Source organism: Chiroxiphia lanceolata, chromosome 21 (genome assembly GCF_009829145.1).
Source record: "Chiroxiphia lanceolata isolate bChiLan1 chromosome 21, bChiLan1.pri, whole genome shotgun sequence".
Classification (NCBI taxonomy): domain Eukaryota; kingdom Metazoa; phylum Chordata; class Aves; order Passeriformes; family Pipridae; genus Chiroxiphia; species Chiroxiphia lanceolata.
Window position 1 is genome coordinate 3,286,315 of NC_045657.1, and position 25,713 is coordinate 3,312,027.

Genomic DNA, 25,713 nt, shown 5'->3' on the forward strand with positions numbered 1-25,713 from the left:
CCCCTTTGCCTGCTCGTGGGCAGCCTCCCACACCCCAGCTGGGATCAGTGGCATTCCCACGGGGTTTCACCAGTTGTCCCCAACACAGGGAGCGTGACACAAGTCCTTCCTTCCACCCACTCCTCCCTGAAGGAAACACCCCATCCACTGAGCAAAAAGCACAAAGGTTTTTAGGATGGAGCCCAACCCGAGCCCTGTGGATGCCCCACTCCTGTCAGCGCCCCGTGTCACTGTTCAGTGTCCAAGGAGGCTCCATGGGCCCATCCTGACAGCAGGAATGAGGTGAATCACCAGCTCCACAGTCCCTGTCCTTGCCTCTGCTCACACAGATGCCTCACATACCACCCTGCCCACAGCCCTGTACTGCTCTCACCCCACCCCAGCCACCCCCACGCTGGGATCCAGGGGAACTTTCCAATCCCCCCACACACGCACACCTCCCAACTGGAGCAAGCATTTCTGGGTCACTGTGACATTTTGGGAAGCATTCCAGCAGAAGTTTCATTACTGGCGGGAGCCTTGCCCTTTAAACGACCAAGGGTGAATGGAGGCTGAAACTTTCAGAGCTATTAAAGCTCCAAACTCACACACTCAGCAGATCCACAAAAGGAAACAGTGACGGAGCATGACTCCATCTTCGGAATGACTAACTGAGAGGTCTCAAAGAGAGCTCAGTTTTAGGAGCAGTTTCAGAAAACCAGCCATAAAGGGATGCAAGTTACATGCAAAGGAACAGACACTCTCTTCTCCCCTCCCTCCCACCCCCAGGCTCTGGTTCCTTTACTCAAAAAACCCACTTTAAAAATCTCTGCAAGGCCCCTGAATTGCCTCAGCCCGGAGGGAACACATGGAGATGTAGCAGCAAGAGATGGAAATCACATCCAAAGAGTCTCCCTTCCCAAGCAGAACCTTGGCACACCCTTTTGGAAAGCAGCTCTGCAGGGGTAGTGTTGAGGTTTTCCAGGAGAGGGACTTTTGACAAGGGCATGTAGTGATAGGGCAGGGGGGAATGGCTTTAAACTGAAAGAGGACAGGTTTGGATGGGATATTAGGAAGAAATTCTTCCCTGTGAGCTTGGGAAGGCCTTTCCCAGTTTTTCCTCACTAGCATGGGACTCACACCTAAGTCAGCAGCACGTGGACTCCTGCACCTCTCACCCAGGTGGAAAAGCAAAGTTCAACCTTTTGTCTTTGCTGCAAAGAGCACCACGTGTTTCCAGATCATCTGGCATCTGGACAGCAGTTACATTTTCAAAGTAATTTATAATAATCAACCACTCAAAGCTCTACAAGAATTAATTAGGGTCTGAGCTTGCAGCGCATTAAAGTCAACAGAAGGTTTGCAACCAGTTTTAATGGGGTGCAGAACAGTTATTCCTGCAAGGAATCATCAAACTGGCATAAACATCCCCCAGAGAAGGGGAAACAACACACAGAGACCTGACCTAACAGCCTCCTTGTCAGAGCAAGTGTGAGCATCCTCCTCTGCCAGGGCTGCCATCTGCTCCAACCTGCTGCTCCAGCACATCAGAGGGCACCTTCCTTCCTCCTTTTGGTGTCCAAAGCTCCCTGGCACTGAATCAAGAACAAGGGCATGACCTCTGGATGAAAACAGGGATTCATGGATCGAGGCAACCACCTCATCCACATGGCATCCCCCAAAACCTCCCTAAGAGAAAACTTCCAGAAAGAAACCAAATTCCAACAGCTAAACTGTGATTTTCCTGCAAAAGCAACACTCTGGGTTGCTTTATGTGCATCCCTCTGCATCCCAAGGATGTCATTGAGCCCCCACAGACACGGGATGGGAATTGCATCAGGCAAGGCTGATGCAGCCATGCCCTCCATCCAGGAAATCCCAGCCCTTCTAGTTGGGATGCTGACAAGCATCCAGCAGCCCTTGTGCATGTCAGGGCAGTTTAGGAGCACAGTGAGCCATGGGCAGGGCTTTTCCTCCTCCTCCTCCTCCTCCTCCTCTGCAGTGGAAGCACAGCAGGACACACGTGAGCAGCCCACACACCCACACAGGATGGCCAACACCACATCTCTTCTTGGACACTTCAGGGTTATTAAAAAAGCTCATGATGCCACTTTTTTAAATGGAAGTTTGTGCCGAGGAAAACAGGACCATCTTCACCCCTGCAGTGCAAAGGATTGTATTCCCTCTTGGCATCTTCCAGCAGCACTCAGGGAAAGTGGGAGATGCTGAAGAGGTACCTTTGGAGCAGAGTGTCCAAACCCCTGCCTGGAGCTGCTGTGGTGTGAGGACACACAGGACAAGCAGCATCTTTTACCAGCTATACCAATAAATCTGGGGAAAAAGCAGCTAAAATGTACAAATTTTGGGGAACAGGATCCATTCTGGAATAGCACCCTCTGTCCAGCCTCCCCAGAGCCACGGCCAGCCCTTTAATTCCTGTTGTGGTGCTGCAAGTGCATTGCCCGACCATGAGCTTAATTAAACACATCAGCCCAAGCACCTGCACGATGACAATCATTTCCAGCAGGGTAAATCAGCTCCAGTCAGGCTGAGGAGCAGCTTCCCATGGCTGGCACATCCCATCCCCACTTCAAAGGGAACAAATCCACCCAGGGCTTCCCTGTAGGGCACTACACCCCACTACCCAGGTAGCCCAGCTGGGATGCTCCCAGAACACAGGAAATCAGAAGCTAAAGGCTCATTTTCATGCACCGTGGGGTTTTTAGATCTCTATAAAGTTAATGGAACCAAACAGAAGTAATTTTTATTTTTAAATATTTTACTGGGTGACTTTTGAAAAGCCCTGCACAATTCTTTCCAGCACCACTGTGTACTTCAATATTTTTACAGAGGGAAAGAAGTATAAAACTGATTCTTTCTCTCAGATATTTAAAGCCACCGACTCCTAGCATTTATTTCCTCTCTGATTTTCCTCAAAAACACAGCCAGAAGGCAAATTTCAAATTAATATCTGCTTGACTTCAGGAAAAGCGTTTCTGAAACGTGTTTCCCAAGTTTTCTCAGGAGCATTAATCCTTGAGTTTCGTGACGCGGGTGCTGCTTTCAAGGGAAGAAGAGCAGGAGGGAGACAGAGCCCTGAATCAACACCCCTGCCATGAGTTCTATCGTTCTCAGCAAGCACCACAACCCCACAAGGAGCTGTGACGCCCTCAAGGGGCATCTGCGAGCAGGGAGAGATTCACCCTTTGAATTATCCGTTCCTAGTGATTCTCTCAGTTCTAATCCACCACTTATTCAGCAGATCTTGTTCCCGATTAGGTGTTTAAATGGATTTCTTTGTTAACGTCACCAGGGAACGAGTGTTATTTTACTTTAGGCCAGTTGAGGGTTTTTTATGGACCAGCTAGAATAATATATAATCTGGTGATGTTCAAACATGCGGAAGAGGCTCATCCAAACACAACACTCCAGCTCCCATTCCTTTCCGATTTCCAGTCCCATTATAAATAAAACACGAGTACAGGGTGTATTTCCCTTCTGCCCAAATTAAGAAATGGCACATTTTGGTGGTTTAATGGTTTTTGCTTTAAAAGCACAGGATTCCTTCCCCACTCATCCCTCTGTTCAGGCAGCACCAAACGGTGGAAGGGGTTTGTTACCATTAACTGAGCACTTCAAGAGGCATTAGGGGAACGTCAAGAAAGTCCTGCTCGGCCTTGACAGACCTTTGTGATCTCTGATCCTCGGTCATTAGGGGAGAAAGCCAACTCATTAACCCCCTCAGAGCAGCATCTCCATTACAAACAGCTATCAGGAGCCAAATCAGAGCTAATTACCCATCGCCAGCCCCTCCTCCCTGCACCATCCTACCTGTGATGGGATACAAACCCTCTTAGAGGCAGCAAAGCCACTGGCAGAATCCATCTCTCACTACAGTTCCAGGAACTGATGGATTTTTGCTCGTCATGTACCAATATTCCTATAAAATCCTGGCTTCACCTCTTTGAAAGCCAGAACTGTCACGATGGTGTTTCACGAGTCACACAGGGACAAGGGCTGATTTTAGATAATCTGGGTCACAGCTGCAAAATCGTTTTTCCCCCCCCCTTTCAGATATTTCCTATCAAACTGGTTACAAGGTGACTTGTGCATTGACTGTTCTTGGAAATATCTGCTGCACTTCAGAGCCCAGATGTCATTTCAGGTCTTCCATTATACACGAAGGAGAATTCAAACCCAAAGATAGCATCTAAATTGAAATATGCTACTATAAAAGCTAACAAGAAGTATCCAAGATAGTCATCCAAAAAGCTTTCCCAGGACTCAAACCAACACTGGCCCAGACAAATATTTACATAATTATTCACATGGGTTTGTTTTAAATAAAGAGCCTTTTATTATCATTACTTTGGCATCAAGGATCTAATTAGAGGCCAATGACAGTTATAAAAATCACTGAGTTCTCCTTGTCAGTGCAGAGAGAGGGAGGGGGAAGTGGTGTTTGAGTGATGGGCAGCACCGGGGCTGTCCCAGCCCTCCTGCTCCTCTGGGAAAATCGGGAGGGGACTGTCAGACTCGATGAGGTGATGGAGGAGGGCTGGCTCCTGCCTCTGGCTGACCACGCGCTGGGAAATGGAAAATTGATGGGGAAAGGGTAAGAGGTCTCCTGGCAGAAATGCCCACTCGTGGCTGGTTCTTGTGCTATGACCCTGAAATAGTCATTTTTGTGCCTCTCTGCCTTACACATCAGCTCTTGGGATGAGCCTTTCCCTGAATCCATGCAGATAACCCAACTTGGATCTCGATTCTCAAGTCCTGCTGCAGCATCTAAACACAATGTGGCTAAAAAGTAATCAACTGAGCACAGAAAGAGCAAGATAAATGCAGGACAAGGTCCTGGGGATGGTTTTTTGCTGAGAATAAAAATGTGCACAACCCAGTTTTAAGGTGAGGTTTCAAGCCCACTTGGGAAGTGGAAGATCAGGAAACCCACTCCTGGCTTGCAGCAAGAAACAACAATCTCTGAAAGATTTGTTCAGAGCCATCCCTGTGCAGCCTCCAGTCACAGTGATGGAGATCCCTGGGGCTCCCTGCACATGCAGGCTCCTCTCATCAATCCAATTATTAAAATTGCCTCTTTCCCCTGCTGGAAAGGGACCAAACTGGTGACACCACCTCCAGCTTCTCCCTGGGGATCACACTTCAACAGGGAGCTCAGCAGAGGCAGTGACAGCAGAGGACAAGCTGCAGGAGCCAGAGATCTGCTGCTCTGCAGCCCATCTCCTGCCAGGACACTTTTCCTTCTGGGCATTTTTCCCACTGTGCTTAGTTCAGCAGCTGTAAATGTCCCTTCTCAGACAGGTCCTTCAGGACCTCCCTGCAGGGTCCTTTTCCCTGTGACCTGGCTCAGACACTTGGCTCTCAAATTCACCAATCTGAGCAAACAGTTCAACACCTAAATCCCTTCGTGCTCCTGATCCTCAGGAGAGGACCTTCTCCTGCTGACTTGTTTCACTGAGTCCCTGCAAGTCCAGCCACCAAACCCCATCACTGCTTCAGCTGCTGGTTCCTAAATCCCTTCCCTAAATCCAGTTTTGCCAAATCTGCCCAGAAAGAGAGATACATGACATTCCCCTCCCTGCCTTGCTCAGTGGGCGGGGAGGGACCAGTGACCATATTTGCTCCTCGTTTTGCAGATGTGGCTCCAAGGATTGTCCATCCCACTCCCCCATGAGCTGGTATCCAGCAGTGGATGACTGAAATACAGAATCACTTGCTAAATATCTTTTCCCACAGTTTTATAGTGCTCCTGAGGCCTTTTGAGTGGGATTCCAAGTTACTGGAAGCAACACAGCCCATCAGAGCATGTCAGGGTCACAGAACTGAACTAGATCAGCAAGACAAACTCCTCACTCCTCCTGTTGGTCTTCCCACCCCCAGGACAGACTTGGAGAGAGGAATACAACAGCAAATGCTGTGTTGGAAGCTGTTTCCTTCCCAGTCAGGAGGCAGTGCCAAGACCTGGCACGTCATCTCTGCTTCCTTGGTCCAACAAGTCCCTGTGCAAGTTGTTCCTGGGATGCTGATGGAAGGTGACCCCCTGTTTGCATTCCCAGGGAGAACTTGATCACTGCAAACCCATTTAACCCAAGTAAGGAAGCAGTTAGTGCTCCCTCCCAGTAAAGAGGCAGACAATAAATACCAGGTAACCTTCTCACAAACCAGTCCCGAAGCTCCAATAAAAAAAAATTAAAATATATTTTCTGCTGTTCATTCCTTTCCAGCTAATACGTGGAATTAACTGAATGCTTTCTCCCTGCAATATTCAGCTCAGGTGTTGACCAGTGTCCCATTTCTTTCTGCAGGTAAGAAAAGAAATTTATATTACAGCATTTCTATCTGCAGGACACCTTTTCTTGGTTGTAAGCTAAAAAAACCCTTGCATTTGGGAAACATTGATTCCAGCCTCAATCTTATTTTCCCTTGCCTGGAACTGGTTCATGGCATGACCTCTTATAACCATACTTAAAGGTATAAAGAGCTCGATCAGGACTTTGATCAGTCAGGCCTGTAATATCTGCAGACTATATATACAGCAGTTTTTAGTATATATAGGGTTATAATGATACTTTTTATACCCTAATACATACACATATACTCCAAGTGCTTTCAGCAAATTCTACTTCTGGCTCCTTAACTGCAAGAAGGTAACTTGGATGACGTTGAAAAAGGAGCTTGGCAGAGGGATGAGGTTCTTGGAACCTAAAATGGTGCTAAATTCAAAAAACGAGTTCAGAATTTTGCTTGAGAGACAAAAAGTTCTCAAACCATCCTGAGTTTCCAGGGCACAAATCACAGATAATTCATTCAAAGCCAGTGAAGTGCACAAGAGAAACACCTTGATATACTGGCCACTAAAAAAAAAAAATGGGTATTTTTGATTTTGTTTTGACTTTTGCTAAAGAACTGGTTTTCCATCAGACAATTCCCTAAAGGGAAACAACTAAACTCCAGCTTTGTAAAGAAAACTGCTTAGCAAGGGGAGGTTTTGTGCAGATCCCAGCCATCTGCTCCCCACATAACTCTTCCAAGCCTTATTCCCATCGAGGAGTAATTCATTCCTTTGCTTTCAAACAACCCCAATAAGTTCAGTGGCAATTTCCTTAATAAGGTGAAAAGGCTGCAGCATCTGCACATAGGAGATGGGTGACAAAAAAAATGCCTTTATATAAGGACACAGCACAGCAAGCCTTCATTTATGTGATGTTGAGCAATGAAATCACAGCACAGACACTCAAACAAGATGTAACACAGCAACTCATGAGCAAAGCAGGGGCTCAGAGTCCAAGGATGAGACACTTTGCTCCTGCACTGAGCTCTGCAGCCCCCCAAGAGCCTTTTGCCTTCAAAGGATCAATCCCACATCGCTGGACTGAGCAGAGATTGGTATTGATGTGTATTCTACACGTCTCAGCTCCAGCACAAGCAGAGCCCACACCATTCCCACCCCTCCAAAGGGTGCAAAAATGCAGCAGGTAAAAAGCAGATGAGTAAAAAGCAGCAAAGAAATCAATACCCTGATATATTAACCACTTCCTAAACTGTTCTCTCCGTGGCACAAGACATTTCCCTTGACATTATCCCTTTATTTGTTTTAAAGGCTCACAGCATTTCTTGTTAATTTTTTTTTTTTTCGTTATCAGAAGGGTGATAACACCCTGAGCAGGGGTACAGGAGTCAGAGAGAGAGGAGGAGAGTGTTCATCTACAGCCTTGAACATCAGGCCATACTGACTTGCCCAGCCAATAGACTTCCCCTTAATCACCTGTGTTAGACATTAAGTGTTAATTTAGCATGTGCTTTATAAGCCTTAAACTGGAAGTTTTTCAGCCACTGCTGTTCAGTCCCAAAGGCATCATAACCTTCCCTCTGAGCACACAGAACCTGCCTCAGCTTCCAGACCCTTCAGCAGAGCCCCATAAAGTCGTGTCAGTCATCCCTGAGGATGAGCACTAACTCACCCTGTTGCCCTTTAACAGCTTTTAACATGACCCCAAGCTGTTCCTGGGCAGGAATCTGCTCCCACACTGTCCACACAAAGCAGCTGTTGGCCACTTCCATCCCTGCAGAGCCTGTGGAAAACCCTTCAGGTTTGCTCCTGGAGAAGCCCTGCAGCATTTCCAAGTGGTTTTTTACTTCAGAAACCACCGTGGTTAAACAGGACACAAACACTGTTCTCTGCCAAGCACAACCTTCCACTCAAACAAACAAAGCATCATCCGGGCAAATCCAGGATGAAAAAACCCTCCCCAAGGCAAAGGGATGCCCAGGGGTGCTCTGGAAGGACATGGCACCTGGGGACATGGTTTAGTGGTGGGCTTGGCTGGGTTGACCTCGGTGATCTTAGGGGTCTTTTCCAACCTAAAATGACCCTATGACAGCTGACTCCAAGATGAATTTGGAAGAGCAGCCAGTGCACATCACACCCACTGTGTGTGGCAGGAGCCACCAGAGGGACCAACCCAAGGCAGCAGCAGAGGCAGCTGAGGAGGGGAAGGCAGAGGGAGGAGGAGGCATCAATTTTGGCAGGGGGTGAAGCTGGATCTGCAGAGATGTTCCAAAGGAGTTGGATGACAGGATGAGCATTGTATGGCTGCAGGTCCTAAATTAGTCAGGTGGCTGAGGATGCTGCTCCAGCCTGCACTCCAGGGTGGTCACTGAAAACAGAGCTGGGAACGCTTTCCCGACTAAATCCATGCCTGGGCTTTGATCAGCAGCAGGAGAGGGATTTTTGAGTGATGAGATATTGATGAGATGGGAAAAGAGCTCAGCTGGGCAGAGCCAGGTACCACAGAGCAGATCCTCACGTGGTGTAAATCAGCATCACTCCCTCGAAATCCCAGCAGAAGGGGAACTTCATTGCAGGGAAAGATCCATCACACAGGGAAAAGTCTCAGCACATGACAGTCGGTGCATGAGGAGCTGTCAGGTCCTTTGTCTGGCTGTGATCCTTGAAAAGCAGTCAGCCAGGATGAATGAAGATGCCAATGAGTACGAATATTTCACATTCAATGATGATGGAAGTATTAAAATATCCACAGAGGCAAGAATTTGAGGGAGTCACTCAAATAGCTGCCAGCTTTAGGCAAAAGCAGATGGAAAGACAAACTGAAATACAAGTGTTCAGTCCTGTCCCAGGAGAGCCTTACAGCACACAAGTAGGAAATATTTGGGAAAGTTTGGAGTCCTGCAGTTAAAGTTCCTTCCAGCTTAATCCAAAGAGGGAAGACTCGTGTGAGCCAGCACAGGTAGAAAGGGAGCTGAAAAAACTTCCCAAAAAAACCTTACTCCCTGCAGTAAAAAAAAGAAGGGTCAAAGGGAAAAAAAAAATACAAGCAGGATCAAGTCTAATTAAAGGAGCAAGAATAAGTGACAGCTACAAAAAGGCAGGGGCTATTTTCATACAGAGCAAAGGGTCGCTGGCACGTATTTGCAGAGCCCCAAACACCCAGAAGGGAGGGAGAAAAGAGGTCCTTTGTGAGAGGGATGGGGAAGCATGGGAACCAGGGAGCCCTGGGGTAGCTCAGAGGCATTACTGTACTTAGCACAAAAGAGAGGAACAATAGAGGGCAAAAGGAGATGGGGCTGTTTATTTTTCTGGCTATGGAAGGCTCAGATAAGTCTTGGGAGTGGCACTGGAAAAAAATGGCCACTGAGGAAGGGAAGGTATCAGCCCAGAGAACCTTCTGAAGGGTGTTGGGAATGTGGGGTTAAAAATGGGGAATCCTGAATTGGGCACAGTTAGAGATTCTCTGATAACTATTTCCCTGAAGTAAATGGCAAACTCTGCTTCAATAGTTGCTGCAAGGTGTCCTTGGAAAAGAGGAATAAGGATGTCAGAAATGCAAAGGATTAATACAAAGAATTATCTAGAAAAGCCCTTACAAGAACATGCTTGTTTTGTATGAAACAAAATGCAGGGTGAAAAATAAGCACATTAAAATACAGGCAGAGTTATTGTCCCTGGGAAGCCTCTCAGCTCTGTCTCTGACCCAGGGGCTGCACAAAATTCCAAGCAACTCCCTGGAGCTCTGCAGAGTTCCCAGAAGCAGGACAGCCACGATGCAAACAGAGCCAGGGAGTGGAACAGCAGCAAGCAAGAGTTTTTCTGTTCCTGCTTCCATTGCAGTAGGACTGTCTTGAGACTCCTCCACCCCGAATTCCAAGCATGCAGAGAACTCAGAGCTTTCATTCAGAGTTGTTTAAGCTGAAATTCAGTCCTTCCCTGCCTCACCTTGGGCACCCAAATCCAATGTTTATCCCCTGGAGCTTTGCCAGGATCTGACCAGAGCAACTTCCCTTCAACTGCCAGATTTCTACAATTATTAGCACAGAGTTATAGAACACCAGGTTAAAAGGGACCCTTCAAGGATCATCTGGTTCAAACTTTTTTTGGATGATTTCTATCGCTAAAGATCCTGAGAATTTAACAAGACACTTGTATAAATTTGAAAAAAAGAAAACACCACATCACTTTCTTACAGATAAAGAAGGGCAAGAGATTAAGGGTAGATGCAGAGCTCACTGGAGTGCCATGAGGACACCAAAGCTGCAGGAATAAGCAGGACAACAGCAAGGCACTTCCCAGGGAAGCTGCTGCATTCCTGCCAGGCAGAGCAGAGAAGAAATGCAAGACAAAATTCATCTTTCACCCACTGTGACATTCCTCCCTGCCCAACCCAAACCCATTTTCTCCCCCATAAAACCAATAAAAAAACCCCCAAAACTGGTCATCCCGCTGCAAATCCAGATCTTTCCTCCGCTCGGGGTCACAGTTTAGTGGTTGCATTTCAACTCCTGGAGGCTCCTGCTCTGGATTGTGCAGCTTCACTGGTGAAACCGAGACGAGAATCACTCCGTCACTTCGAGTCTGGCAGTAATTAACTTCATTGGCTTTGACATTTGAAAGAAATGAAGGAAAGGAACACGCTTCCACCATCTGGAAAAGCGCCCGCTGACACTTCCAATCATTTGTGCAGCCACTCGTGAGCGTGTGTAAGTGATGTTTGGTATTTTTTTTACATGTGGGAGAGGGAAGGTAAATGACACATCCAGGCTTCAATCCCTGCAGACAAGCCCAGCCCAGCAGCACTCAGCAAAGATGAGCAAAAGGCACATCGAGGAGTGAAAGGAGCTAAATGAGGTAAGGAAATATTTGGGAGGCTGGAGACAAGGCAAATGCTGAGTTATCAGTGTATTTTAGGAAGGCTGATTTATACATGGAGCATGCTTGATACTCTCTCCATCACTAAAATAAGCAATATATGAAGAACTTCATGCTAGAGGATACCAAGAGCTTAAAAGTAATCTGTGCACATTTTGTGTTCCCTCATTTCTAACTCAATGGGAAGACAGACTTTCCAGGGCTACAGGAAAACCAATTTTGTCCTTCAAGTGCAAAGAAGTCACTCACAGTATGTTCCTCTTCATCAGTATGCTGAGATATCTATCCCAGAGCAAGAAGGGAGGAGACATTCCCTTTGACATTAGGACAGACATCCTAGAAAATATACATCAGCTGCATGCAAGACTCAAACCTCTGAGTTCAGAAAGAACTCTGCCCTTTTCCAGCACCATCCTGACTCTTTCTGCCCATTCCTGTCAAACCCATCAGGGTGTGTGCAGAAAGGGTCCAGCTGCAAGTCCATCACTATCGTGCACGGATAACAGAATAATTTAATATAAACCCCAGGATATTATGGATCAAATTCACCACTGTGTCCATTCAAAGCAGCTCCTGCCCTGCATCCCTCTCTCCCTCCTCTTGCTCCAGGAGGTTTTACAGATGACAAGACACCCCTGAGCACAGAAACTGCTCCCTGCACTGCAGGATGCTCTCAGACCAGCCTCACCTCTGCCACTGCCTTCCAACTGCTGATCCAGCACACTTGGATGGATCCGTGGCTTCCAGGGGCACAGAGGAGGACTGTGGCTTGTCTAGAGCAAGTTATTTCTCCTCCTGAGTTCCCCAGTGGTTATTCCTCACTAGGCTTTACTTAGAATTTTCCACATGCCTTATTTAATCCTGTGTCGACTGATATTGCACAGGCACAACCCACCTGCCTGCACTAACCCTGCACTGCCATTCCTGGCTCCCTAAAACGGGATGCAAAGTGTTGAAGCAGAACTGTTCCCCCAAATACAGTTCCTGGGGCTACTCCTGCACCTTTTGATGCTCAACCACCCGTTTCACTTTCATAGAAGCTCCCTCTCATCTCCCACATCTATTTTTAGCCTTCTCACTGGACTAAAATTTCCTGTGAATTTGGGCATTTTGCCACCCTCAGAAAAAGAAACCAACCTGACCCCACAAGTCCCAACAGGGGCAGGTACAGGGGGCCCCAAATCCCACCAGGGTTCCTGAGCTAAACCAAAGTTGCAGCACATTTCCCTCCCCCGAAAGCAGATGTTTTAGCTTGGTGCATAAAAAGCTTAGTCCCAGCCCACAAATTGGGCAGCTCTGCTCCAGCAGCAGAGACTCAGCTATTTCCAGGCTGCAGGAATTGTGCTCCTTTTAGCAGCAGGGCTGTTGGTTATTTGGGATGAGTGTCCCCAGGGCAAGGAGGGCCCCGGCTTGTCTGGCCAAGGCTCTGGAGAAGGAGCTGCAGGGAGGGAAACACGCTGGGCTGCTCAGTGGCTCTGAATGTGCACATCTTTAACTCATGTTCCGACTCTGTTTCAGAGCATCTCCAAGTTTACTGGTGTGGATTTTTAAGAACCTTCAAACAAGGAACCCAGAGTGCTTTATGGGTATCTCCACACCCCACAAAAAACAAACAAACAAAAAAACGCTCTAATTTTGGTTCTGGTTCATATTTCATAGGAAAAATCTGAATCAGCTTGGTGTAATCCATGCCTGTTCCACACAGCCACAAGAAATCCCATTGCATTTTCCTGTGCTGAATCCCAATCAGGACTGTAAAATGCTGCATAAACTGCCAAAAAAAAAAAAATAAAAAAATACAGGCCTGTGGGCAGTGAAGGCAGCAAGTCAACAGCAGTGGTAGAAAGAGATGAAGGGTGGTTTTGTGATTCAGGCCTGATGATGCTGTGCTACTTCACTGCCTGAATTCCCAAAGTCAACAGGAGCCCAGTCCCAGCCCTGTATCCGCCCATAGCTCCACGTAGACAGACTCCTGCAACAGGGCAGTGCTGCAAGAGCCTGATTCACATCCAAGAAGGAAAAAAGTCCCATCCCTGCCCAGCCATGGGGCCCTGGGCCAAGACCAAACTCGGCGTAAGCATTGAAGGGTCAGCCCAAAAACCCTGGCCCAGGCACAGGGATGACTTCCCCAGAATCACAGCATCGTTAAGGTTGGAAAAGACCTTAAGGATCATCACGTCCAACCACTTGGGGCAGAAGAATTCCCAGCATAGGGACCACAGGACAAAGTGTCACCTCCAGCGTCCTTGGCACGGGCGTCAGACAAAGCTCTGAAGTGTCTCAGCTTTGCTCCCCCCATTTTGCTGATCCAACCCAGCACTTCTCTCTGCTCACAGGGTGCAGACCCTGCTGTGGGAATGTCTGTGGTTGGAAAAGAAAGAGCTGGTAAGACACAGCAGAGGACTTAACCCTCAGTGAGGGCTCTGGCAGCTGCCAACAGCCTCCAGTGCAGAAAGACTCCACTGCTTCCTGATATAGCTCCTTAATTACAGAGCACTGGGAAAATTGATGTTTCCAGAGCAGATATGGCCCTTATTGTTTTTCTGCTTTGCATCCTGCAGGGAATCAGGACTGAAGTTAAAAAAAAAAAAAAGGGGGGGGAAAAAAAGGAAAGCCGGAGCCAGTTCGGGTCTGTTTGCTCCTCCTCCCATCCCAGCTCCTGAGGTCAGCAGGGAAAGCATCCAAGAGTTGCAGAAAGACAGACTGTTTTCATTTAAACATTTGAGAGAGGCAGAGAGCGAGGGACTTTCTCCCGAAGTGCTCAAGACGTGATAATGTGCCTCTCCCGGTCCCTGCAAACCCCTGCGAGGGAACATTCCGAGCAGTTTTCCGATAGGAACCAGCCAGCGAGCGCCAAAGGCAGCTGCCGGGATGAAAGCGGCTTCCTCCTCCCGCCCTCGCGTCGTTGTTGGAGCGCAGACACGATGAGGGGATTCTCAGGGATCTGCCCTCCCTGTAACACAAAGCAGGAAACCCAAACGGGCTGCAGCAAAACAACAGCGAGGCAAGAATTCGCAGCCCCGGGCTCCGGGGAAACAGAGCTTATCCTTCAAGGAATCGACAGCTTTCCAAGGGGACACACTGAGCAGCCCAGGGGCAGGGAGTAGATGCTGCACTCGGGGGATGGACAGCCTCGTGTCTCCCAGGGAAAAGCCTCCAAGGGGCATTTCCAGAGGGGCTCCTGCCCCACAGCAGGATTCTCCCATGGAATCCCACACCGGCAACCCAGAGCAGCTCTGCTGGTCCCACACTGTGACCCACCCCATCCACCTGCAGAAACCTTTCCAGGAAATATCAACACTAAGATTAAAAATCCCAAAAACCAGGCACAGCCCCTCCCCTCCATGCAGGTGAGCTACAAGGCATCAGCTCCTGCCTCACCCCAGCCCTGCCAGCATCACACTACTATCACACTTCCATGTCCTTTCCAACCCAAACCATTCCATGGTTCTATTGCATCATCAGCAAATGAGTCCCAGCTCCCAGTCATTTGATACCAGCTGGAATTTGTGTTGAATTTTTGGCCACCTTGGATCAAAGCTGCACTGGCAAATTCATTTGCAAGTTGTTTATGGAAAAGATCCTGGATTAGGTGGGCAAGAGAAATAGTTGGCTTAGTTTCCTGCCAAAGGTGTATTTTGATGAGGGAGGATAAATCAAGCTTCTAAAGCTTTAGCTATTTTTCAGAAGAATATTTTACACCAGAAGAGTGACTTCAGAACAGAAAAATCTGGTGGCTAGAAATCAAAAATTTAAATATTCCTATGTGCTTTTGCTCAGGATTGAAATTCTGTCAAAATACTAAAGCAGTGCTGGACAATGTGCAGGGGTATCTGCCAGAGCACACCTTGATCTCAAATGCACTGGGGCCGTTTCCCTTCCAGGACAGTGGAAAGCAATCAGCCAAAATGCTGAACCCAGAGGAGGGTGTTTGGTCAGCCCAGAGGAGGGTGTTTGGTCAGCCCAGAGGAGGGTGTTTGAGCCACGTGAAAAAGGAAACCCGCAGGTACAGGAGTCCAAGACATAAAGCAACTCCACCCCATTAAAAAAACATTAACAGCTCCTGAACTGGCTTCTGTGTTCCACCCACTGCTGCTGTTTTACTGGAATTACACTGTCAATTAAAGGCAAAAGCTCTGGCCGGGTCCCCATCCCATCCCACCCACTTGGCACACACCCACCCCCAGCTCACCACCCCCTTCCACACGTGCAGCCCACGAGCCACGTTTCTATTTCCATTTCCAGCGTGGTTAACCAGCTGCCTGGGGCTTGTTGAATCAAGCTTTTGGGCAGGAAATTAAAAAAGCTTAATTTACAAATGGGCATTTACCAGAGCCGGGGCAGGGGCCGGGCCCAGGCTCAGCTCCAGGCACCCTGCAGACCCATGGATGTCACCACCCTGCTCCTTCCCCTGGGATGGTGCAGGGACAGAGTGGGACCCTGCTGACACCCTGGTGCACCCAGTTCTCTCACCAGAGTTTCAAGAGAATTGTAAATGGTTTGGGTTAGAAGGGACCTGAGAGATCACGTAGTTCCACTCCCTGCCATGGGTAGGGATACCTTCCACTAGCCCAGGTTGCTCCAACCTGTCCTTGGACACTTCCAGGGATAGGACATCCACAACCTACCTGAGCAACCTGTGCCAGGGCCTCACCACCCTCACAGGGAAGAATTTCTTCCTAATATCCAATCTAACCCTGCCCTCTGTCAGGGTGAAGCCATTCCCCCTTGTCCTGTCCCCATACCCTGGTCCAAAGTCCCTCTCCAACAGCACTGTCCCATGACAGCACCTTCACTCCATTACCAACACTTGCTCTGGGTCTGGAGGAAGGTGCTCTGGCTCCGTATCAGGAGTTTCCACATGGATTTGGAGGAATACTTTTCTTCTGGGTACCACTGGGTATGTCATGGAGCTGAGAACAAGAGCTACCAACACACTCCAGCTGTCTGTTTTCCAAGACAGCAGCAAGGAGCCCAAGGCTTCCAGAGCATCACCCTGATTTTCCAAAAAGAGCCCACTGCAGCTACAACTGCCAAAGCCCAGCTCCAGCCCCTTGCTGGGCTTTTTAGGTGCTTGAACACTCCAGCAAATCTCAGCCCAGATTTCCTCTTGTAACTCCCCGTAACTCCAGTGGAACAGAGCAGTTTGGCACCAGCCGAAACACCTCGCTTGGAAGCTCCTTTTTTTCCATTTGTCCTGAGCAGAATGACACTTGTATTCACAGTGACTCATCTCCTTGACCTTTCTATTCACTTTTAATGGTGCAAGCTGGAAATAAGGGCACACAGACAATACGTTCATTATTCAGCTGGTGAACTGCAGCCCTCGGACCAAATCTCTACCCTGCAGCAGACAAGAGCACACACAGAGTAGGTATCTCATTCCAGCACATCTAGGATGAACCCCCTCAAAGGCAAAAAAAAAAAAATAAAAATCACACAAACTTGCTGCTTAATTCATGTTGGAGAAAATGAGACACAGTAAAAATCGCTGAGTAAAATGCAGCAGGAGTACAAGAGACCCTGGGAAACAGGTAGTGTCATCTCCAGGAATTCAGCTGCAGTGAATTCTTACTTAAGTATTGTCTTGGAAACAAAAAAAGGGGGTGGAGGGAGGAAAGGCAGAGGAGGAGAGGCCAGAGAGGCTGTGTAAGACACAGGCTCAGGCAGAGCTGAGCCGGCTCCTTCCTGTATGTCCTCACTCAAAAAGAGAAGCTCCAGCTGACATGAAATGAAACCCTAGATCTGGTCACTAAACCTGACATTCCCCCTGAGCAGGGGCTCCACAGACCCCTTAGTGACCTCTCCTCTCCCTGGGAGCTTCTTCCATCAACTACTCACAGCACTTCCCTCAGAGCTGCAAACTCCCCTGTCCGAGAGCAGAGAGGCAAGGCAAGGGCTTTAAGCAGTTTGCTTAAAACCTGAGCCAAGAAAACACTTATCGCTTTATTTACTCTGAAGGAATCAGCATCTCCCTGGCTGCAGATGCACAGGTTGATCCAGGCAGGGATGGCACATGGAGTCATCCCATGCTAACAGTGAGACTTAGCTGTGTTTAGGATAATTCAGGTTTTCATCAAGCTGAAGGAGAACTAGAGCTCCCCCAAACACACATCACACTCCTCATTAGGAAAACAGGGTGTCTTGCTCCTTTGGGGGACCTCCAGATCAATAGAAAGCTGCCTCTGAGCACAGCAAGACTGAGGTTTGGCCTTCAAACCTCTTTCCAGTGACTCCAGAGCTGGAGCATCAGGCATGGGAGACTTCCCAGGAAATCCAACCTAACCCAGAGGGGTGAATGTACTGAGCCCATGGCAGAGCCCTCAGCAAAACACTGGAATTACCTTCTCACATCAGCAAAACAGCTGAATGTCACCACCCCAGGGCAGGTAAGTGGCAGCCTGACAGAAGCTTATTTGGCTTCCTGCTCCTGCCCACAGCACATCCAAACCCCCAATTCCTCAGGATCCAGCACCCCTCCACCTTCCAGAGGGTTTTTTTTTTTCCCCTCAATAAACTGAAATGTGTGGCTGCCCAAGAAATCTTGTTCTTCAGATTTCTGTTATAGATCTAATTCTCCAAAGGATCCTGAGAGCAGTCAATACAACAGCTTGGTGGTTCTTGCAGCCCATGATATAACCTGCAAGAAATCTGCCCAAATCTAAAGACAAAATCCAAGTAACCCCCTGGATTTGCAGTGTGAGGCACTAGTGCTGCTGGAGGGGAAAACCCCATCCCAGGGAGGAAAAGCATTTTTAAAGGAGAAAGACCACAGCCACTAATATAACCCGAGGCTCAGGGATGGAAAAGAGCCTCTTAAAACACTTCAGTGCTTGCAAACACGTGTCTTGTTGGCATATCAGCAGTAAAATTGTGTTAGAGCAACACCTCAATGTCAGGTTCCACACAGGGAGATGTGATCATGCCCCAGGGGATGGGAAACACAGGGATTTGCCTAAAGGCTGGAAGAAAATCCACAGCAGAGGTTAGGAATGAACTCTGATGTAGGTTGTTCCACTCATTCAACCCCCAAACAATCCTTTTTCTCTCAGGCTTGTTACACCAACTGGAAGAAAAACTCCAACCTTGTAAATACATTAATTCCATTTTCCTGCTTTCAAAGAGTGACATCTCATCCTCATGAAAGCTTCCAGGTGATGCTGAGAACCCTCCCAGCTTCTGGAGAGAAAAAGAGCCCAGACTCGGAGCAACCAAGCTCAAAAAATGCCTTTTGTGTAGCTCCTTCATTTATTTATTTTAGTTCTACACATTTTCCAGACACGTCCACAGAGAAACCACGACATCATTTGGATGCTTCCCTCAGTGCTAGGCTGCATTTCAAGAGCCCTGGAACTTGCCAACAGTAACCCAGTGGCTAATTATACCATGTTGCCAACCAAAGTTTTTTCCATATAACATTAGATTTCAACAAAATGTTTCCATTCTTTCACGTCTCAACCTTTTTTTTTTTTTTTTTAACCTCCTGGTTTTTGCTCATTCTTCCCATACTGAGTTTTTCTTTGTTTCACACAAAGGATTTTTTTATATTTTTAAGGAAAACTTCCAGCTTGCAAAGTCAGTACACATCACATCAGCTGTGATCTAGCTGGAGTGAGTAAAATATTTAAAATATATACAGCAAGGCCAGTTGCAGGAAGCTCTCCCAAGCAAGCCAGGAGAGTAAAGGAAAGGGGAATGCACTGCCTGGAAAAACAACTGAAGGTATAAGTAGGTAAAAGCAACACCAGGATGTAGAATAAAATATATTAAGGATCTGAAAATTGGATTTTGCTGCCTTGGAGAAATATTTGCACCCACAGCCAAACTCTGAAGCTGCAAACTCAGGACACCACTGGGCTCTGCTGATGCTCAAAGGGGACAAACCCCAACAACCTGAGACAGATGGGAAGCTCTGCCTGCTCCAGAACACATAAGAGTGACCACCTGAAAGGGTTTCCCTTCCAAAAAAGCTCTTAAAACCTCCCCAGAAAGCCACCATGCCCTTAGCAGGGAACAAAAACCCACCAACACCTTTTAACTGCTATTACTGACATCTCTGTACAGGAGCTGCACTCCAGAGGGGTCAGAGCCAGAGAGAAATCCAAATAAAAGGAATGAGAGCCAAAAAATGGCACTGAGCAGTCCTGATCCAGAAGAACATAAAGGATCAAGGAGCCTCCAAACCTCAGCAGAGCCAGAGCTTGGAAGGAAGCTCAGGAGATGCTTTTGATTGCATCAGCCCTCCCTTGGGGCCCCCCCAGGTGATCCAAGGGGGAACCCCCTTTTCGGGGGCAGCATCTCCCACAGGATGCCAGTCCCAGGTCCTGCTGCTTCTATCAAACAGACTTGCCATAAATCCAAGAGAGGGGGTTACATTCCATGCTAAAAAGAAGCTGAAAGTCAAGGACCTGCAGAGACAGTGGAGATGATCGAGCTGAGCTCCAGCAGCTCGTGTGTGCCTGTGGCTGACACTGACTTTTCTGCAGATCATAAATTGGATCCAATTCCAGCAGCTGACCCTTCAAGGCCTCAGCATTCCCAAAATGTCCTTAGCAGCAGCAGCATCAGAGACCCACAGCAGAGTCAGGGCTTTCCTAAACATGTGATGGGTAGAAGTCTATGCTGAATAAAAGCTCAGAACAGATTGGAAGAATTCTTCCTCCACATGAAAAAGGAGGAAATGTTTTGAGGTGTGTTTTGTGGTTCATTCCTGGTTTATTTCCCAGACAATTCTCTCATTTTAAACAGCAGTTCCCACTTACCAAAATCTATGTATTACAAGATTATAACCGTGTTTTCAACAGAACTCAAATAATATTTTAAGCCTTTCTCTGCAAAATCATCCATTTTATAGAACAATGGCTGCATCCTGATGATAAAACAAACCAGGCAAGGAGATCCTTGGGCAAGGGTGTACCGAGGTGAGGAAGTGCCAAATTTGTGCTTGTAACTCAGCAGGGATTTCCCCTGTCTTTGGGGCTGCTACACTTCAAAGTCAACTCCCAAGACAGCAGAGAATGAGCTCCAAATGGAATTGCTCTTCCCAAAGAGTCTGGGAAGATCTTAGAGTCCCTTCCAGTGTCTGAAAGGGCTGCAAGAAAACTGGTGAGGGACCTGAGGCAAAGGGGAATGTCTTTAAATGGAAAGGGAGTAGGTTTAGATTGGATACTGGGAAGAAGTTCTTCCCTGTGAGGGTGGGGAGGCCCTGGCACAGGTTGCCCAGAGAAGCTGTGGCTGCCCCATCCCTGGAAGTGTCCAAGGCCAGGTTGGACGGGGCTTGGAGCAACCTGGGCTAGTAGAAGGTGTCCCTGCCCATGGCAAGGGGTGGAATGAGATGAATCTTTAAAGTCCTTTCCAACCCAAACCATTCTGTGACTCCATTTGTTTGAAGAGGGTCCCAGACCCATCTTTGCACCTGCAGCATTTGCTGTCATCCAACAACTCAGGTGTCTCAGCTCCCCACTCTTCCCAGGTCCCACCATTCCCCAGGCATATCCAAAGCAACTACACAAACAAATGGTAAAACCAGGAATCACCATGGTGATACCTCACTTGAGCAGTTTTTACATCACTACCTCCCTCAGGGTCCACCTGACCTGTCCCCCCTTCCCTTCATCCCCCCTTGTAGGGCCAAAAAGCCCCTGACCCTCAACCTGCTCCTATGAGAGCATTCCCAGCTTTTTGCTCCCTGCAGTTTTCCCAAGTGTAGACTTCCACGTTTACACAGTGATTGGCACCCATCCACCACCACTTTGGGAAGGGTATCCTGAACATCCAGATCCAGAGGGAGAGCACAGAGAGAGCAGGTCAAAGCATCTGGACATAAGACAGTAAGTAATTGTAAAAAAATCAGTGGCAAATTTGCTTTACCTCTACAGTAAAAAAAAAAAAAAATAAAATCCCTCAGACTGAAGTTTCCTGGAAAGCACACCCACAGATTTATTTCTGAAGCACAGACAAAACTCAGATTACCTAAAACACATCTATAAATGGCCCTTCCCACTGATGCCTTAATATGCATTAGTGGTATATTCCACAGCAGTGCTTTCTGCTGCTCAGCATCTGCTGCCACGCTTTGTCTCATCCTAAAGATTATTTCTGTAACTCAAAGCAGGTGTGAGAACACAGGCTCTGAGCCTCTGCCCCTGGAGCCAGGCTGCAGGACAGACAGGCAGATGTTGACTCAGAGGGACAGACAGCATCAGCACCAGATCACATCTTCAGTGTTAGGAGAAAAGCAAGCAGGCACAGGCTGCCCAGGGTGATGGGGACATACATCTATGTGTCATTGAGGGTCTGGGCCTCTGGGACAGTGACAAAAAAAAAAAGAAGAAAAAAAGAAGAAAAGCTGCTTCAGAATTCAAGCTGTGATCTGCTGTGGTTTACTCGACAAGGTGCTGTTTGGGCAAAGGTTGAACTTGGAGGTCTTTTCCAACCTGAATGGTTCTGTCATTCTGTGCTGAAGAGCCCATCCAGTGCAGCTGCTGCAGCTGAACACAGAGAAGTGGAACTCAAATGAACTTCCTGGGCACTCCCAGGAGGGTAAATCAGGCTCTCACCTCCAGCCCTGTGTCACACAGGGGGGGAGATCAGAGCAGGAGCCACTTTACTGAGTCACCCCCTCAATTCTGGTATCAGTACAACCCCTGCAGTGCTACCACCTGACTGCAGGTCACCACGAGACAGAAACCTCCCAGATGGGTTTGCTCTGTATTTCAGAAAGGAATGAACCTGAAAAGTCCATCTCCAACTCCAAATTGTATTGGGCAAGGACAGCACTCCTTTAAAACAAGGATGCACATCCCCTTTCCAGGCCCTGCTGATTTGTCCTAGGGTAAATATTATTCCCTATTACAGACTATGTAAGCATTAGGAGTAACAATAAGACAGCTTTGTTTATTAAACTTGCCATTAAAAAGAGGTTTTATATCTGAGGGTCCAGCACGAGAGGTCAGAGCCAGCAGTGCCAGCAGGTGAGTCCTCACTGCTGTCCCTCTTTGTGCACAAAAATCAACAACAACTCAGCAGGTTTTGCCTTAGAGCTACCCCTGAAGACAAGAGATGATTCTTCCAGTCCCCAAATTACTGCCCAGTTTCCAAATTCAGCTCCCACATTCCTCACAGCATCCTCAGCCCTGCAGGAGGAGATTCCAGGAGCAGCCTCCAAACACCACCTTGAAGGGAATGGCCAGCAAAGGGTTTTCCTCCTGACCCTGCTCCCATGGAAGAATAACACATTACCTCAGCCAAATGCCTCTGCTGCAGCCCCTGGCCAGGGCATGTCCCACAGCTGGGTGCTTTTAAGTTACAAATTCCCATTCCAATCTGGCAATACATTGACAGCATAATCCAGGTTTTTACAGTGGAAATCAGATCTGCCATCAATTCCAGACTTATAAAGTCATATTTCTTCTTGTAAAACAGTATCAACACTTTTGATTGGCAAAGCATTTAAAAAAAAAAAAACAACACACTTTTAACTGGCTGGATCAAGATTATTTTTTTAGCTCATTTAGGTGACTGGGGAAGAGCCAAGGAGAGAAGCAACAGATGGTAACAGGATACTTCACAATTTCCAGCATTTTTATTTTAGAGGGCACACCATGTATTCTTATTATTACAGTTTGCCACTAAAGGAAACTGCTGCATCCAAAAATTTTCACCCAGAAACCTGATTCGATTTTACAGGGATTTGTAAAAGCAGAGACAGATTCCAACTTTGTCTGTGGGTTAGATTTTTGCGTGACATCATCTGTTAAAATATGGGAAAATCTGAGCTGGAAGGGCTGTGTATGGAAGCAGCTCAGATCATGTTGCCTTTGACATTGCTATTTCTCTATTTTTCTGGAAATCCTCTCTGCAAAGTGTCCTCCCCCCTTTCTTTGGGACCACACAATGGATTACAGGGAAGATTCCCCTCTCTGTACTGAGAAACCAACTCTAATGAAATTGAAATGAGCTGAACTGAAATAAAACCAAAGAGAAGTTGAAAAAAAATTAAAAAAAAAAAAAGCCATAAAGAGCATTAGTCAATGCCATCAGCAGTCCCGGTCTGACTCCACCCTCATCCAAATTATTTGATGTCCTATTAGGTGGCTCCTTAGGAAAACTCAAAGCCTTTCACCACGAGAGTCATTACTCTGCACAGTGGCCCCACAAAAGGTTCCAGCCATTCCTCTGCTCCCCCAGCTGCACCCAGAAGTTTGAAAAAGTTACCTGGTAACTTTGGAAAAGAGTCTGTCTGGAGGATACACACGTACAGAGAAACGCCTAAGGATGCTCTGAAACCGTTACAGCATCAGCACAGGCAACAGTGAAAGGAAAACTTTGGGGTTTTACCCTTTGAAATAGACGAAACTGGAAATAATTCCATTTGCAACCGATACAAAATAAATACACAATAACCGAGGGGCCCGAGGAGCTGGCGGGACAAGAGGGAGTTCCAGAGGAGCTGGTGTCACTCCAGCGCTCTGCTGGTCTGAAAACTGCTTTAACAGCAGCACAAATTCTGTGGCAGCTCCCACCGCCCTGAACTTTTCCCTGCAGGGATGTTCTAGAGACTTTATTCATTGACCAGCAACTGCTTTTCCATCTTGCTCAGCCTTCACAAGCAAACCATTAATGAAAGCATTCCTCCTACGCCCAACCTTTTCTTCCTTAATGTCATTTTAAGAACCCAGAAATGACAGTAATTCGCAATCACGCTGCTTTGTACACAGAATCCCACTGCTAGGAACAGAATCCCACGGGCGTTTGTCCTGGTAACAACTCAAGCAACCCTGCAAACACCCCTGCCAGGGCTTCCCGGGGAAAAATACCCGGAGCACACAAAACTCAGGCAGGAAAGCTGAATTAAAAGCTGAATCCCAGACAGCTCAGCATTTCGGGGCATTTCTCAGTTTCTCAAGTTTAACTTTTCGGATTTCAAAAAATCAGCTTTGCCAACAAACCGCTCCTCAGTCATTCCCTTGGAATCCAACATAAACAGAGCTCAGAGCGCCGATGCCTCCAAGTGTCCACTACAAACTCAGGGAACGCTCTGCAAACACACGGAAAACTTTTCCAGCAGCCCCACAAGCCCCCAGCTGCCCTGCTCCGGCATTTCCCAGCCCACCCGGGGGTAAGGCAGACATTTGGGAAGCAGAGCTCTGGAAAAAACGCTCCACAACCCCAAAGTGAAACAGGAGTGTTTAAAGTCCCCCCTTCTGCACGATGAGGAAAAGAAATGACATTCCAGGGGTTTTCTGTGCTGTTGCACATCTGGAACTTCAGAGCTTCCTCCCCGCCGCATTCAACAGCCCCAATTTTAGGGAAAAACCCCGTGGATTGGGGCTGGCGAGGGGGCAGCGGAGCTCTGGAGTCCCGAGCGGCTCCAAAGCTTTTGTGTCCCGAGCTCTGGTGCTTTGATGTGCGGAGGGAGAGCAGATTCCAGCGGGACAAAAACTTTCTTCTCCTCAAGGAGGAGGAACTACGCAAGCCCAGAGCTTTCCAGTCGACTAAATATACATTCACAGATATAACCACGTAGATATATGTAAAGAACCAGAGCCTCCAGAAACTCGTCCTGACTTTTCCTCCAGAAAAGGCAGCCCGGCAACAGGCAGCTCTGCTCCAAGAAAGGCGAATAAAGTATTGTTTTAAGTTTTTTCCCCCTTTTACGGGCCCCCTGACAAATGGCATTCAGAGACTAGGGCAGCTAAGGGAGGTTGGGTGGGTTTTGTTGGGGTTTCTTTTTTCTTCTTTCTTTTTTGCCGGAACGCGTTGGGGAAGGAAAGACAAGGCACAAAAGCCCCCTCACCCACTCCGCGACCCCGCAGGACACCCCCACTCCCCCTCCACGACCCCGCAGGACCCTCCGCCCGGGGTTGGGGGGTTCGGGGACCCCCCTTACCTGCCCGGCCGAGGGACAGGGCAGCCAGCAGCACCAGGGCAGCGGGCACCGAGCAGCTCCGTATCCAACTGCGCCTTTTCCACCGCGTGTGCGTATCCATGGTCCACAAAAAACGGGGCACCAGCTCGGGACAACCCGGGGCGGGGGAAAGGGCGAAAAAAAATAAAAATATATATATACACAAGCGAAGGAGAGGCGCTCAGACCCCCCCCGCCAGCCCCCCCCGGGGAGCAGCCGCTTTATAAAGCCATGGGGCGGGCGGAGGGCTGCGGGGGCTCCGCCGCGCTCGCTCCGGCCCTGCCTGCTCCTGCAGCGGAAAAACTTTTCCTTCTCTCTCTCTCTCTCTTCCCCCCACCCCTCTTTTTTTTTTTTTTTTTTTTTTTCCTCCCTTTCCTCCTCTCTCTCCCTCTTCTTTTAAACCCAATTGTCAATCTCGGAGCCGCGCAGCAAATCAGGGCTCGGGCGGAGCAGCCCCCCCAAACCCCTCCCGGGGCCGGCCCGGCCCCCCCGCCCGCCCCCCGCCCGGCCCGGCCCCGCGGCAACTTCGAACGAGCCGGCCACGGGATGTCCCGGCCCCCCAAAAAGCCTTTGCCTCCCTTTTCCCCCCGCTGGGGCAGCACCAGATGGAGTTTTCCTTCTCTTCCCACCCCACACCCCC

General features: G+C 48.2%; 1 protein-coding gene across 2 annotated transcripts in view; it reads right to left on the reverse strand.

Moving 5' to 3' along the window:
* The window catches only part of COL5A1 (collagen type V alpha 1 chain), a 148,251-nt gene extending 122,876 nt beyond the window's left edge, over nt 1-25,375 (reverse strand). For both annotated transcript variants that reach the window (XM_032708398.1, XM_032708397.1), the window contains exon 1: nt 25,056-25,375. In XM_032708398.1, coding sequence (XP_032564289.1) covers nt 25,056-25,155 — 100 coding nt within the window. In that variant the 5' untranslated portion in view covers nt 25,156-25,375. The remainder of the gene's footprint in view (nt 1-25,055) is intronic.
* Between the last annotated feature and the right edge of the window lie 338 nt (nt 25,376-25,713).